The sequence below is a fragment of the Sorex fumeus genome, unplaced genomic scaffold, assembly GCF_029834395.1.
Source record: "Sorex fumeus unplaced genomic scaffold, SorFum_2.1 ptg000043l, whole genome shotgun sequence".
NCBI classification, from domain to species: domain Eukaryota; kingdom Metazoa; phylum Chordata; class Mammalia; order Eulipotyphla; family Soricidae; genus Sorex; species Sorex fumeus.
In genome coordinates this window covers 31729251-31744633 of record NW_026606100.1, presented here as the reverse complement: position 1 = coordinate 31744633, position 15383 = coordinate 31729251, and the positions used below count along the sequence as shown (strand labels likewise).

The 15383-nt window shown below is 54.9% G+C and overlaps 1 protein-coding gene across 2 annotated transcripts in view; it reads right to left on the bottom strand.

Moving 5' to 3' along the window:
* The window catches only part of SUFU (SUFU negative regulator of hedgehog signaling), a 98821-nt gene that overhangs the window by 31835 nt on the left and 51603 nt on the right, over window positions 1-15383 (bottom strand). For both annotated transcript variants that reach the window (XM_056121011.1, XM_056121012.1), the window contains exons 4-6: window positions 5895-6037; window positions 5053-5138; window positions 4842-4914 (exon numbers count right to left, since the gene is read on the bottom strand). In XM_056121011.1, the coding sequence (XP_055976986.1) occupies window positions 4842-4914; window positions 5053-5138; window positions 5895-6037 (302 nt within the window). The remainder of the gene's footprint in view (window positions 1-4841; window positions 4915-5052; window positions 5139-5894; window positions 6038-15383) is intronic.

Sequence of the window (15383 nt, the reverse complement as noted above, 5' to 3'; positions counted from 1 at the left end):
TCTCCAAGCTCTCCTCGCTTGCTTGCCTATTTCCACTCTGGAGAGAAAGTTCTCTCTTCAACATATGATTCTCCCTTTCTCTCCCCTCATATCTTTCTAAATAAGTTTCAATAAACTACCTTCAGCTTCAAGGGCCAGAGCAACAGTAGAGTGGGTAGGCACTCGGCTTGCACATGGCTGATCTGGGTTTGATCCCTGGCATCTCACATGGTTCTCTCCCAAGCACCACCAGGGGTGATTCCTGAGTGCAGAGCCAAGAGTAACCTCTGAGCATGGCCAGGTATGGCCCCCAACACCCCCCCCCCAAAAAAAAACCCATCCTGCTTCACCAAAAAAATAATAGGAACAGCAGCTACAAGGAAACCAAGCTTAAAGGAGAGGAAACGGAGGTCATTACCGGGAAACCTCAGGGTCAGAGGGCAAAGAAAAGAGAGGCGCGTCATCTGTGAGCGAGTGGGATTTCCGCCTGCAGGAACCTACATGTCCACATGCTGCCTCTCCCGCCTGCCTCTTCCTGTCCCTCCCAGAGCCCACGACACTCCTGGCTGCTGCCCAGGGCCTGCCAGCCTATTCCAGGCAGGAGCTGCCTCGCGGGGAGCTGTCTGCGGCTCAGGCGGGCCCTCCGCTCCCGGGACTGTGAGAGGCAGCAAGCAAGCGCCTCTGGCTGGCTCAGGAGCTTCCTGCCACCGGTCAGCTGGGGTGCCCTGTCCTCGGGGGGCTCCTTGCAGGGGACGATGAGAGGAGGGAGACTGGGAGAGGCTGGGGGAAAGGAGCGGCTCCTCTTCCAGCAGGAGTCTGTGCACAAACTGTGCTGTCCCCAGAATCTACCACGACACTGATGACACTCAGGTTCTGCGGATGGTCCAGGGCGCACCCTGTCTCTCGAGTCTCAGGGACCGCCACGCCGCAGGAGCTGAGCTCAGACACAGCCGCAAGGAGAAAATGTATCCAGGGCCCCGGCCAAAGAACTAGTACAGCAGGCAGGGTGCCTGCCTCGCATGAGGCTGACCTGGGTGCGATTCACGGCACCCCATATGGTCATCCAACCCCCATTAGGAGTGATTCCTGAGCGCAGAGCCAGGATTCATGCTTGAGCAGAACTGGGTGTGGCAAAAAAAAAAGTATCTAGGACCAGAGAGTACAGCAGGTAGGGTGCTTGCCTTGCATGAGACTGACTTGGGTTTGATCCCCGGCACCCCCTATAGTTCTGAGTCTGCCAGGTATAACTCCTGAGAAAAGAGGTGGGAATAAGCCCTGAGCACCACCGATAACCAACCAAACAAACAAAACAAAAACAAAAATGCATCCAAAAGGGGGTAGGACTTTGTTGTTGTTGTTGTTTTTTTTTTCTTTTTGGGTCACATCCGGCAATGCACAGGGGTCACTCCTGGCTCTGCACTCAGGAATTACTCCTGGCGGTGCTCGGGGGACCATACAGGGTGCTGGGAATTGAACCTGGGTCGGCCGCGTGCAAGGCAAACGCCCTACCTGCAGTGCTATTGCTCCAGTTCCGGGGAATCAAGGCTCAGCACAGCTGCTGGGCTGAGGGGGTCAGTATCCCATTCTTCGTGTTGCAAGACTCTGTTTGAGGTGCTCCCTGAAAACGTTCTTTAAACAATGGGGAAGCGCGACTGGAGAGACAGCACAGGGGCTAAGGGTCCTGCCGAGCACGGCCAAGCCTAGTTCAATCGCCGGATGTGCTTCCACGGAGCACCACCAGGAATGGTGACCCCTGAGCACAGGGCCAGAGTTCCCCGAGTACCACTTGGTGTGGCCCAAAACCAAACAAAGAAGAGAGAGTGAGAGAGATAGAGAGACAGAGACAGAGAAAGAGACAGAGAAGTTAAAAAAGGGAAAGGGAGGGAAGAGAAGGGCCACATGGAGGGCGGGACCCAAAGCTCCCGGAGAAAAAGAAAAAAACAGGTTCCAAAAAGAGCCGAGATCATCGGGAAGTCCCAGATGGGGTAGGTACCGCATCCCGCCTCCCCCAGATGGAACCCTGGTGACCAGAAGCCTCTACAACCATAGCTCGAGTATGCGGGAACTAGGACATTTCCTCAAAACCGCGCGGCCGCATAAGCCGCGCGGTTTTGAGGAAATATAGAGTGACATCTCTCTATATACAAAGTGATCAATGGGAAGTAAACCACCGAACGTTTCTCCCTGAAAATCAGAGTTAAGTTTGGAGCACGGCCACAGCCCCAGAAACACAAGGACTTAATGCAGAAACCAGCAGCTTGGAGCAGAAAAGTGAACGGACTATGCGTTAATCCAGGCCATCATGTCTGCCCGGAGGGGAAAGGGTGTTGCCCCATTCGCCCTCTCTTCTCTGGAAAGAAGGATGGCGGCCGCATGGGGGCCTTGTGGACAGCAGGTATGAGCCGGGGGTGTGGGGGCGACTAAAACCTCATGGGAAGGGGGGCGTTCCGGTCCGTCCTTCACGCCCTACCGAGGTCACCAGTGGCCCCCCACGAGCGGCTCTCCAGCACGGCCACAGCCCCAGAAGCACAAGGACTTAATGCAGAACCCAGCAGCTTGGAGCAGAAAATTGAACGGGCTATGCGTTAATCCAGGCCATCATGACTGTCCAGAGGGGAAAGAGTGTTGCCCCATTCGCCCTCTCCTCTCTGGAAAGAAAGATGGCGGCCGCATGGGAGCCTTGTGGACAGCAGGTATGAGCCGGGGGTATGGGGGCGACTAAAACCTCATGGGAAGGGGGGTGTTCCGGTCCGTCCTTCATGCCCTACCGAGGCCACCAGTTTCCCCCCATGAGCGGCTCTCCAGCACGACCACAGCCCCAGAAGCACAAGGACTTAATGCAGAACCCAGCAGCTTGGAGCAGAAAAGTGAATGGACTATGCGTTAATCCAGGCCATCATGTCTGCCCGGAGGGGAAAGGGTGTTGCTCCCTTCCGCCCTCCTCCCTCTGGAAAGAAAGATGGCGGCCACATGGGAGCCTTGTGGACAGCAGGTATGAGCCGGGGGTGTGGGGGCGACTAAAACCTCATGGGAAGGGGGGCGTTCCGGTCCGTCCTTCACGCCCTACCGAGGTCACCAGTGGCCCCCCACGAGCGGCTCTCCAGCACGGCCACAGCCCCAGAAGCACAAGGACTTAATGCAGAACCCAGCAGCTTGGAGCAGAAAAGTGAACGGACTATGCGTTAATCCAGGCCATCATGTCTTCCCGGAGGGGAAAGGGTGTTGCCCCATTCGCCCTCCTCCCTCTGGAAAGAAAGATGGCGGGCACATGGGAGCCTCGTGGACAGCAGGTATGAGCTGGGGGTGTGGGGGCGACTAAAACCTCATGGGAATGGGGGCGTTCCGGTCCGTCCTTCATGCCCTACCGAGGTCACCAGTTGCCCCCCACGAGCGGCTCTCCAGCACGGCCACAGCCCCAGAAGCACAAAGACTTAATGCAGAACCTGGCAGCTTGGAGCAGAAAAGTGAAAGGACTATGCATTAATCCAGGCCATCATGTCTGTCCGGAGGGAAAAGGGTGTTGCCCCATTCGCCCTTTCCTCCCTGGAAAGAAAGATGGCGGCCACATTGGAGCCTTGTGGACAGCAGGTATGAGCCGGGGGTGTGGGGGCGACAAAAACCTCATGGGAAGGGGGGCGTTTCGGTCCGCCCTTCACGCCCTACCGAGGCCACCAGTTGCCCCTCACAAGCGGCTTTCCAGCACGGCCACGACTCCAGAGCACAGAAACCAATTTCTGAACTATCTGACTTTCAGTAGAAATACTTCCAGGGTCAATAAGTAAAATAGCAGAAATCCAAAACCAACATTTAATTCTTGAACCCAGCTGTAGAAAGCAAATCACTTCACAATGCTTTTTCAGCATGTCTGATTTGGGGGGGGGTAAACTCTAAATAATAGTGGTGAATCTTTTAATGAAACAATGAATCTAAGCAAAGCAGACAGAGTGTTAACTAGAATTCATCTGCCTCACAGGGACTGGGAGGGGTGAGGAGTGGGGTCTTATTGGGGTTCTTCATGGTAAAAAAATAAGTAGTGGTAAAGGGAAATGTGTTTGATGTTTGCATGACTGAGACCTAAACCTGAAAGCTTTGTAACCTTTCCCACAGTGATTCAATAAATAAATAAATTAAAAAAAAAAAAAAGGGAAAGGGAAAAAGAAGAATGAATACTGCAAGCAATATTCATGTCTTATCGATATTATTTAGTTGCTGCTGACTTTTTCAAACTCAGATTTATTGATGCATTACTGCAAACAGTAAAATTCAAAACTGTTTGAGTTTTTTTTGGGGAGGGCCTTCACGCCCTGGTGGTACACAGAGGTTGTTCCTGGTGATGCAGGGGACCAGGTGGTACCAGCACAGGGGTGGGACGGGGGCAGTAGTACAGTGGGCAGGGCACTTGGTCTGCACATGGCTGACTCAGGTCTCCCTCATGCAAAGCACGTGCTCAGTCCACTAGGCTAGCTCGCCAGCCCTAAAACTTGTAATTGTTTTGTTTCGCTCTTGGGCCACAACCGGCTGGGCTCAGAGATCACTCCTGGTGGGCTCAGGGGAACGTATGTGGTACCAGGGATGGAACCCAGGGTCAGCCGTGGGCAAGGCAAGTATCTTACCCACTGTATTATCACTCTGGTCAGGAAATTCAGAATTTTTTAATGAAAAACATACATGTGTCTGAGATAGGCTTTCCTGGCCAGAAATTTCTGCTTTTTGACTTGCTGGATTCAGGTGGCCAGTCGCAAATTGTGACGGACTTCTACTCACTCACAGACGAAGCACCTCTACTCCCCCAGCATGGAAGCCAGTGCTTCTGGCTGAGACCGAGGAAAGTGTGCTGGAAGCTTTTCCCCATTAAAACTTACTTGCAGCTGCGGATCAATCTCGAATATGGTCTCTCCCCGCCGCATGTCCGTTATCAGCCAGGGGCCGCCGGCTCTGTGGACCGGAGAGCGGGGAGGGTGGTAACTGAGGAAAGGGTCTCCGCCCACCCCAGCTGGGGATGCAGTGGGGACTGTCCTGATGGGAACAGGGGGACCCGCCCGGGGTGGGGGGGAGGCTCCCACAGGTACTCACACGGGCACCGTGCGCAGCAGCTCCAGGATGCCCTGCCCGTTCCACTGCTGGGCGGCGTGCAGCTCCTCCGTGCAGACACCGACGATCTGGGTCAGGACAAGAAGCCCGTGGGCATTAGTGGCCTTTTGTCCTGCCCTCCTGGGTCCATCGCCTTTTTTTTTCTTTTCTTTTTGGGTCACACCCGGTGATGCTCAGGGGTTACTCCTGGCTCATGCTCTCAGGAATTACTCCTGGCAGTGCTTGGAGGACCATATGGGATGCTGGGAATCGAACCCGGGTCAGCTGTGTGCAAAGCAAATACTCTACCCACTATGCTATCACTCCACCCCCCTCCATCGCCTCTTAAGGACAGTTCTGGTGAGTGGACCTATGCTTGGGGTCAGGGGCTCAGGGGCTCAGGGGACAGTCTCCTTAGCGGGGAACAGTTGCCTGGCTGGGAGATGGATGGACGCAGATGGGGCTGGGAGGCCTGACCTCGGCCCTCAGTGATAGGGAAGGGATCCTCCCTCTGCCACAGCAAACTCAGACAGAGGGACAGGGAGCGGGGCCGCCGCGTCCGGCATCACGGGGAAGGTCTGAGATGCGGCATTCTGGCAGCTCATGCAGACACTCCGGTCCCTGCTGGACACTGACCGAGCTCTGACCCTCCGCCAGGCCCCGTCCTTCCCACCGGGTCCCGCAGGGCTGCCCCTGACTTCTCTGCCTCCCATAACTACCCCGGCCCTGCTGCCCTTCTTGGCAGGCTGGATCCCACTTGACGCCACCTGACAAATGGGCAGACAGGAGTAAACTGAGTCCCACGGCCCTCCCTGGGGGGTCCCCCCTAGTGCCCGGTGCCTCACCTGCAGGAAGGTGACGACCCCGAAGGGCGTCTGCACGGGCTGCATCTGCGGGTCCTCTGTCAGCAGCATGTGCTGGATCCTCGACTCGCTGTTGTCCAAGGGGCTGTGCCAGGACACGTGGTCCCCACTGCAGAAGGTGTTCTCTGTCGAGGAGACAGACGGGCCATCAGCATGCATCAGGGGCCAGAGCCACTCTCCCGGGAACCAGAAGCCCTCCCGGGGCAGGCCCCAGCGGGGATGGTGGGATGTGAGGCTGCGGTCCCTGAATCTCCTGTTCAAGGGAACAGCCCCGACTCTGCTCTGCCTCTCAGCACCTCATGGAGGGCATGGCAGAGAGGGCAGCTAGGGGTACCAATGCCAGCAAAGTGAAAAGCGCTGGACCGAGGCCCTGCCAGGCTCAAATCCGCAGGGGAAGCACCGTGGAGAAGGCAGCTCAGTTCGGAGATTCTGTTCCTGAAAGCAGACACCCAACCTCAGCAGCCTTAGACCTATCTACCACCGGTTTCCAAAAAGAGGCAACAATGTGGGGTCCCACCTGCCTTGAGCGGTGGGAGTCTCGTTTGGAGCACACCCTTGGCAGAGGGTGCAGTGGGCAGAAATCACTCCTTTGTGTCCCCTTCCCCCAAACACACACACACATCAGGGTATCCTCCTGGCTCTATGCCCAGGGTGCGGTTTGGGGGGCCACGTGGGATTGAACCTGGGTCGGCCATGTGCAAAGCAAGCGCCCTCCCTGCTGTACTGTGTGCTCGACCGCACAAGTTGCACGAACATCTTGGAAGCGATTCTGCATCAGCACACAGGGAGACATCTGCCTTTCAAACGGGTGCTGCAGACCCTTGCCTCACTTTCATGACCCGGGAAGTTCACAGCTGAGGTCTTTTCCCTTTCTATCAATTTTTAAGGTAATGTAAAACACACACACACACACACACACACACACACACACACTTACACACACTCCGAAGGCAGAAGGAAGATGCCTCTTTTCGGAGACATGGGCTAATAAGCAAGGTCAGAGGCTGCAGAGCTCAGCAGGCAAGAGCACGTGCAAAGCATCATGGTCTCCTGAGCACTGAAGCGCGAGTGGCCCCCAAACCAGAGTGGGGTGGAGAGAGAGAGAATAATTTCATTTACAATAGAGTTTTAAAAAAACAAATCAAGACAAAAATAGAAGAACACAATACTGAGGAATGAACTTTGCACAAGAAATGTAAGACTTTGCACCGGGTGGGACACAGTACGGGGCAGGAGCGGGCTGGCTGGCTGTGATCCTGGCAGTGTGGGGTCATGGCCTCGGGCTCCACTGCGGAGGCTAAAAAAACCAAAATCAACACAACTGTGTACTCTGAAAAATGATACCGTGATGAGGGAAATTAAGATAAGTCACTGGAGATGTGTCTGGGGGTGGCCCGCGGTGTGGCATCTCATGTTTTGCAACCAAGAGGCCCCTGGTTTCAATTCCCGGCACCAAAACACACACACACACACACACACACACACACACACACACACAAACCAACAAAAGAGACTACAGCGGATTTACAGAAACTAAAAGATGTCACTGAAGGATGGCAGAGTTTAAAAATGGCAAAAGTTGGGGCTGGAGAGAGGACAGGGTGAAGGTGCTTGTGTGCAGGCAGTTCATTTCCGGACATGCATGTGGCCCCCAGTACCACTCCTAAGCACAGAGCCAGGCGTAGCCCCGAGCACCACTGGGAATGGCCCCCCGAACAAAAAATGGGGCCAAAGTACCCAAAATTCAACGAAAAGGGCAAGGGATTCTGAAGAGCCAAAGCAATGCTCATCAAAGTTGGAAGATTTCATTTCCTCCGTTTAAACTCTCTCTCCACAGCTGCCCAGACAGTGTGGTTCTGTCCTAAGGACAAACATATGATCAATGTAACCAAGTCTCGACTCCAGAAATAAACCATCACATTTATGGTCAATTAACTTCTGACAAGAGCACAGAGACAATTCCCTGGAGGAAAGAAAAGTCTTTCAGCAAATGGTTCTAGAACATCTGGAATGCAAATATGAAATAATCAATATGGATGCCTTCCTTACGTCACAAACAAAAATTAATCCAAAATGCATCACAGGTCTAAGGGTTTTACAGTCAAGACTATTGCATTCATAGAAGCAGCAAAGGAGAAAAACTTCTGAACTTGGTTGAAGCAACGGTTTCCAAGCGAGGCACGAAAAACCAGAGGCACCATCGACTTATGGTCAGACTACATGGAAATGGACAACCTGTGAGTGGCCAAAGGGTTTGCAGAGACAGTACGGTGGGCAGGGGACTGACCTTGCACACGGCTGACCCGTGTTAGATCCCTGGCACCTCACATGGTCCCCTAAGCCCCACCAGGAGTGATCCTGAGCACAGAGCAAGGAGTAAGCCCTGAGCTCTTCTGGGTCTGGCCCCCAAGCAAAACAAGCAAAAAGTAATATTACATTGTAAAGAAATATTACAATGAGGTCCTCATGTAACCTACAGCACGAAATACTGTAAAGTGGGGTTTCGGGAAGAGCACAAGTGCATGCAGGTGGCAGGTCACGTGCCCACTGCTTGCGTCCGATCTGAGACCAATCCCTGATGCCTAATGCCCTCGGCCCCCAGCACTGCCAGGTGTGGCCCCTGTAAGAGAAGAGACAGACTCTGCGTGTTACTGAACTAAATAAGGTGAACATGGAAAACACTTGCTCACAATTAGGCAGAACAGTCTGACAACTGAACAATAAATCTAACAAGTGTAAGAAACTCCGTGAAAACAAAATGTTATGAATTTCTGGGGGTGCTCAGAGCTCACTCCTAGCTGAGCTCGGCGGGAATCACAGCCAGGTCGGGCACCCGCAAGGCAAGCACCCTACCTGCAGTGCTCGCGCCCCTTGCCCGCCTTCTAGGCCCCAGATCTTCTCTTCACCAGAAAGCTGAAGAGGAACATGGCTTGCAGCTTACAGCAAGCGCCGGTAGGTGGCATCATTGCTCTGGGTTTAAGGCAGGGCTGGGCGGGTTCACTCCAGTGTCCCACTAGAGGTCAGCTTTGTACCCCCAACATGGCAAGTGCTTAGGCTACACATGGGAGGGGGGAGGGGTTGGGGGGCCCAGGCGGGAAGGTCTGGAGCTGTCACCTGTTATTGACCAGAAGTGACTGTGATTTGAAATAAAGGCATAAGCACACATTTTCCGTGAACTAAAATGGACTGAAAGGTCCTTCGAATGGACTTACTCGGGGCAGGGGCTCCTTTCAGGCAGCGGGGCGGGGAGAGGCTGGGGCGTGAAGGGAGACACCCAGTCGCGCCCCAGGACCCATCCACCCACCCGGAGCGTGTGGTCACGATTTGGCAGAAGGCACTCGTGAGTCGAGGCGGGCGGGGTGGGGGGTGGTGGGACGCCCCTGTTCCCGGGCTCTGGCGGCAGCCAGCCAGAGGCCAGCCTCTCCTCCGCGGCCTGCCTGGCGGGAGGGGGGGGGGGGAACTGGACGTCGGAGCCCGGCTGGGGCCAAGAAACGGTTTTTCTTAACAATGAAAGCGCCCTGGTCACAGTTTTCAAGCCTGGGACAAAGCCACAAAGGGCTCATTCTTGAGTCGGGTCTGGTCTTTATGCCCGGGATGCTCAGCCCATTCTGCGCAGAGCCACTTGCGGGCTCAGGCCCAGGCCCCGGGGCCCACCCCAGGAAGCCCTCGGCCCCTTCCAAGAGGTTTTCAAATGCTAATGAGGCTCCACACAGGCCCAGCTGTTTGGTCCAGAGGCTGAAGGGCTCCCTGCCAGCCTCTGCTTCCTTTCTCTGGCTCACCACAAGTATCCTCACCACAAGAAATCAGGATGCAAATCCCTGGGACCTCAGCCCAGCTCCTCATCTCCTACCCCAGGTAAGGCATGGACACCCCCTCTCCACAGTCTTTCCTCCTCCTCTAAGCCTGACCTCAGGTACCAGAGAAACCACCTTCCATGCTGCCCTATTGGGCACATGGACCAGAGGGGAAGTGCCACTCCAGAGTGGCCGAAAGATGCTCGCTACAGTCTCACCCTTCCTATCACTGCCTGATGAACAAATGTCTCCTTGCAAGGTGTGTGTGTGTGTGTGTGTGTGTGTGTGTGTGTGTGTGGTGGGGAGGGGGAAGAACACACCTAGCAGTGCTCAGGACTTAGTCCTTGGGCTCTCCACTCAGGGATCACTCCTGGAGGGTGTGGGAGACCATCTGGGATGCCGGGGATGGAACATGGGTTGGGGGCAAGCACCCCGCCCGCTCTGCCATCGCTCTGGCCCTAGCAAGAACTCCTGAAGGTCGGGCAGCGGCACAGCTGCCTGAGTGGCCTCTCCAGCGGGCTGTCCCCGGCCCTGCCCCGCTTCCCAAACACAGGTTTAGTCTTGGTGGTTTGAAGTTGCTATAACTGAAATCAGCGAAATCGAGGGAAATATGGGTCGTGGAAGAAAACGGCTATTGTTTGCTGATTCACTGGCGCTGCCTCCGAGGAATGAGAAAATGAAGCCATTCTTGGAGAGTTCTTCATTGTCCCAACTCAGCAGAAAAACTCTATTCTGCGGGGCAGTCCCACGGCCGGGACAGAGAGCCAATGTGGCCCCCCCCCCTCCGCCCCCACCAGAGGGCAGAATTGGCACGCCTGGTCCAGAGGACAAGAAGAGCTGCTGCAGGCTGGGGCAGCGGGTTCTGCACAAGCACACCTGCATGTGGTTCCTCTGAACACGACCCGGAGTGGCCCCGCTCCTTCCCCCTCCAAGAAGGGGGCAGCATCGGAGCCCAAGACCCTGGGGAGCCCCCTGACACAAACGGCAGAGGCAGAAGAGGCCACGGGAGAGGCTGGCAGCAGGGGTGTCTGCGACATGCCCAGGTCCAGCTCAGGGTGTCTGGGGATGCTCCAGAAGAGTGTGGGGGCCCACGCAGTACCCAGGAAGGCACCCAGGGCTTCTAGGGCAAAGCCTGCACCCCAGTTTGTTTTGGCATCTCCCCAGCCCAGTCTGCCAGAATCCAGTCGGGAGGGGGGGGGGCGGAGAGAGAGTTTGGCGGGCAGGGCGCTTGCCTCGCCGTGGCTGACATCGACCCCCAGCTCCCAGAGAGCCCCCTGTGCCTGCCGAGAGTGACCCCTGAGACTGCTGGGTGCAGCCCTGAATCCAGAACCAAAATAAGTAAGTTAAAAAGGGTAGAGAAAGAAATCGTTTTACTTCGAAAGAGGGAGAAGGAGCCACCGAAAAAGGAGATTCCGTGGGGTGGGGTGGCGGCTCCGGGACAGGCATCTCACCGTGGCTTAGGGCCCCGTGTCCCCTGGGGTCCTCCTATGGGGTCCCTACAACACAGAGTGCTGGCAGGGAACGGCCAACCAAGCTGTGCCCCGTCCCTGGCGTGTCCTAGGAATACTGCCACACACACAGGAGAAGCTGGTGACGAAGCTGAATGGGGCCATGCTGTGGCAGCAGCTGCTGGCTCCGCCACGAGACACACGTCTGTGAGGGCAGAAGCACCAGCCTGCACAGCCCCCTGACTCAGGACGCCTGCTCGGGTGACAATGTGGGCCTGAGTTCGAGTCCTGCAGCTCAGAGCTAGCAGTGCGCCTGCTGGACAGGTCAGCCCATCCTCCTTCCTGAAGCCCAGGGCTGCCTCGTTGTTCTACGCTAAGGGCAGGGGTCTGGGGGGGGGGGGCGGGGGGGGCAGGGAGGTCAGCACTGAGTCTAACTGGCTCTTAGATCTTTCCAGGAAAGAAGAGCCACTGAGGAGAGCCCGCTGTCACGACCACAGTACGCATTTCAAGAACCCTTAACACCCCCAGGAGATGCATTTTGGGGCGACCTGGGCACTGTGCAGAGGACATGACCTTCATTGTGCTGGCACTCTAAGACGCTGGGTCTCTCCTCGCCACCCCCAAAGAAAGGACAACAGGGGCTGGAGCGTTAGGACAGTGGGGAGGGCGCTGGTCTTGCACGCAGCTGACCCAGGTTCAATTCCAGCACCATATGGTCCCCTGAGCACCGGAGTAATTCTTTTTTTTTTTGCTTTTTGGGTCACACCCAGCGATGCACATGGGTTACTCCTGGCTCTGCACTCAGGAGTTACTCCTGGTGGTGCTCGGGGGACCATATGGGATGCTGGGAATCGAACCCAGATCAGCTGCGTGCAAGGCAAACGCCCTACCCGCTGTGCTATCCAGCCCCACCAGAGTAATTCTGGAGTGCAGAGCCAGGAGTAAGCCCTGGCTTACTTACAAAACAAACGGAAGCAGTGCCTCTGTGCACTGCGAACACCAGGCACCCTCCTTTTCCTTAACAACACCCCCCTTCCTTGCGGGGATGAGAGAAAGCAGGGCACAGCTGCCTGCCTGGCCCCTCTCCTGGCTCCTGGCTCTGGGAGTGCCCAGATGTGTAGGAGCAGTGAAGCAAAAGTGTGGAGAGCGATGGTGTGGTGTGTACCCATCACTCAGGAGCAATCCCCAAACCCTAAAATGCCCGAGACTCCCGAGCACTGCAGGGAGGCTGAGTCCCGGATCCTCTGGCGTGTAGAGGCTTCAGCTGCTTCCATACTGCAGGCCTCGGCACCCCGCTTCCGCTTCTACGAACTCTGGGGACCAGCGGCCTGGGGACAAGGAAATCCTAAGGTCCGGCTGGGATGGAGCTGGTGGGAGAATGCTTCCTTTGCACGTATGTGTAAGGCCCAGGACTCAATCCCAGGCACAGAAATACCAAATAACAGGCCGGAGGAATAGTACGCAGGTGGAGCATGCTGCTGACCTGGGTTCGATCCCAGCATCCCATATGATCTCCTGAGTACCGCCAGGAGTAATTCCTGAGTGCAGAGCCAAAAGTAACCACTGAGCAATGCCAGGTGTGGCCCCAAAACAAAACAAAAACAAAACTACCAAAGAAATAGACTCACATATACACACACAAATTAGACTCCTTCAAGGAATGGTGCAGACAAAAGGCCCACTTTAAGAAAAAAAAAAAAACACAACAGAGCCAGGAGCTGCTCGGGGGGCTGGAGTGCAGCTTTGTATGTGGGAGCCCCTGATTCCTTCCTCTGTACCAGTCTCCTGAGCATCACAGGAAGTGGTGATGCACCATCTCCCCCAGAGCTGCCCTGGTGGCTACTCCTAGTAGTCACCTACTTTGGCGGTAGCCACCAAAGCACTGCAGGAAGAGACCCCCCCCCCCACACACACACACAAACCCCCCCTCCCTACAAGAAACAACAACCCAAACAATCCAGAGAGATAGCACAGCAGGTAGGGCACTTGGCTTGCAGGAAGCTGACCTGAGTTCCAGCCCCAGCACCCCATCTAGTCCCCTGAGCACCACCAGGCAGAGTCCATTAAGCAAAGAGCCAGGAATAAGCCCTGAGCACAGGTGGGTGTGGCCCCCCGCAAAACAAAACAGAAACCCCACCAACCCAAATCTGGGAAGAGAGGTGGGTTCATGCGGGACAGATTACCCAAAGGGTGGGTAATGGCTGGAAGGCAGCGGCTGGCTGGCTGGCTGGGATGGATGGTGGCCGCCTGTCAAGAGTTCGCCCAGCCTGGGTGAGTGGTGGGAAGCATGAAGCAATCCAGCCACCCACCGTGCGCCTCTGGAAAGTTCTGAGCGCAGAACGACCACTGGTGAGCAACTTCCGCCTGAGACCGCATCTGGCCTCACACCGCTGCAGGGCGCGCGCCCTGACAGGACCAACGGCAAGAGGGGGCATGTCTGTGCTTAGAGAACTGGGAGGAAACGGAAAGGGGTGTTGGTCCTTCTCGGGTTCGCCAGAACCAGAGGAACTGCCACCGAGGAGAAGGCCAGTCAGAGAGGATGCAAAACGGTTTCCCTCACATCTTCTCCAAAAGGACCTCTGGGTCCTTGGCTGCCTCCCACTCAGTTCCAGTCAAGGTGCTCCAGGCACACAGGGAGATGGACACAGAGAAGTCTGGTCTCGGGACACTGCTGGGGGTGGGGGGGAAGGGAAGCACGGGGAGGAGCCCACGCTTGGAAGCCTGTTCCTCACTTGACTCAGGGGCGTAGGTTCCAGAGAAATGAGACCAAGTCGCACCCCCTGCCCCCATGCCCCCAAAATACAAAAAACCTGTTACTAGGGTTTCTGTCAAAGAGGAGAAAAATATACCCAGCATTTGGCTTCAATAATTATTACATCACGGGCAATCCTGAATCATCTATAATCACCACCCTCCCTTTTCCTGCAGGATCTTTTTTTTTTTTAATTTTTATTAGTGAAACACCCTGAAGTACAGTTGTAGACTTATAAACTTTTTTGTTTTTTTGCTTTCTGGGTCACACCTGGCGATGCACAGGGGTTACTCCTAGTTCATGCACTTAGGAATCACTCCTGGCGGTACTCAGGGGACCATATGGGATGCTGAGAATCGAACCCAGGTTAGCCACATGCAAGGCAAACACCCTACTCGCTGTACTATCACTCCAGCCCCCAGACTTACAAACTTTTGTGCTTGGGTTTCAGTTGCACATTTTGAAGCAAATCTCAGGCATCATTGTTTCACCCATGAATGTTTCACACTGAGCTCTAAATACTAACTTTTTCTTTCTTTTGCTTTCTGGGCCACACTCGGGGCTTACTCCTGGCTCTGCACTCAGAGATCACTCCTGGAAGGGGGCTCACAGCTGCACATAGGGCAAGCACCTTAACCTCTGTATAATCTCCACAGTTTTGTAAATAAGATTTTTTTTTAGAAAAATAGTGCAATTATTATCCCCACACTTAAAACGTTTGACAGTAGTTAAATTTTATCAACTACTAACACCACTGCTCAAATTTACTTTCCAAACAAGAATCACACAGTTTATTTAGCTGATTTTTTTGGTTATTGTTTTTGTTTTTATGGACCACAGTCAGTGATGTTTAAGGGATCACTCCTGATGGCACTCAGGGGATCACATGGAATGCTGGGGATCAAACCCAGGTCAGCTGCATACAAGGCAAGCACCCTACCTGCTATACTATCACCCTGGCCCTGGGCTGATCTTTCTTTAGGGGTGGGATTTGGGCTGTACCCTCTGTCCTGAGGGCAATTCCCAGCTGTGTGATGCTGAGTTGCTCTTGGTGGTGCTCAGGGGAACATGTGATGGCAGGGACCTTGTGTGTGTGTGTGTGGGGGGGGGGGGGGTTGGCTGCAAGCACGCAAGCATATCAACTATATTCTCTCTCTAGCCCTGATTTTTTTTTTTTAATTTTTGGGCCATAACCGGCAATGCTCAGGTGTTCCTCCTAGCTCTGTGCTCAAGAATTACTTCTGGGGAGCTCAGGGGACCATGTGGGGTACTGGGGATCGAACCCTGGTTGGCTGTGTGCAAGGTAACGTTAACATTTTTTTAAATGTAGGGGGTCATATCGAAAAATGCTCAGGGCTTATTTCTGGCTGTGCACTCAGGAATTGCTCCTGGCAGTGCTCGGGGGACATGTGGGATGCCAGAATGGAACCTGTCCTGACTAGTGCAAGGCAAATGCCCTCCCCACTGTACTATCTCT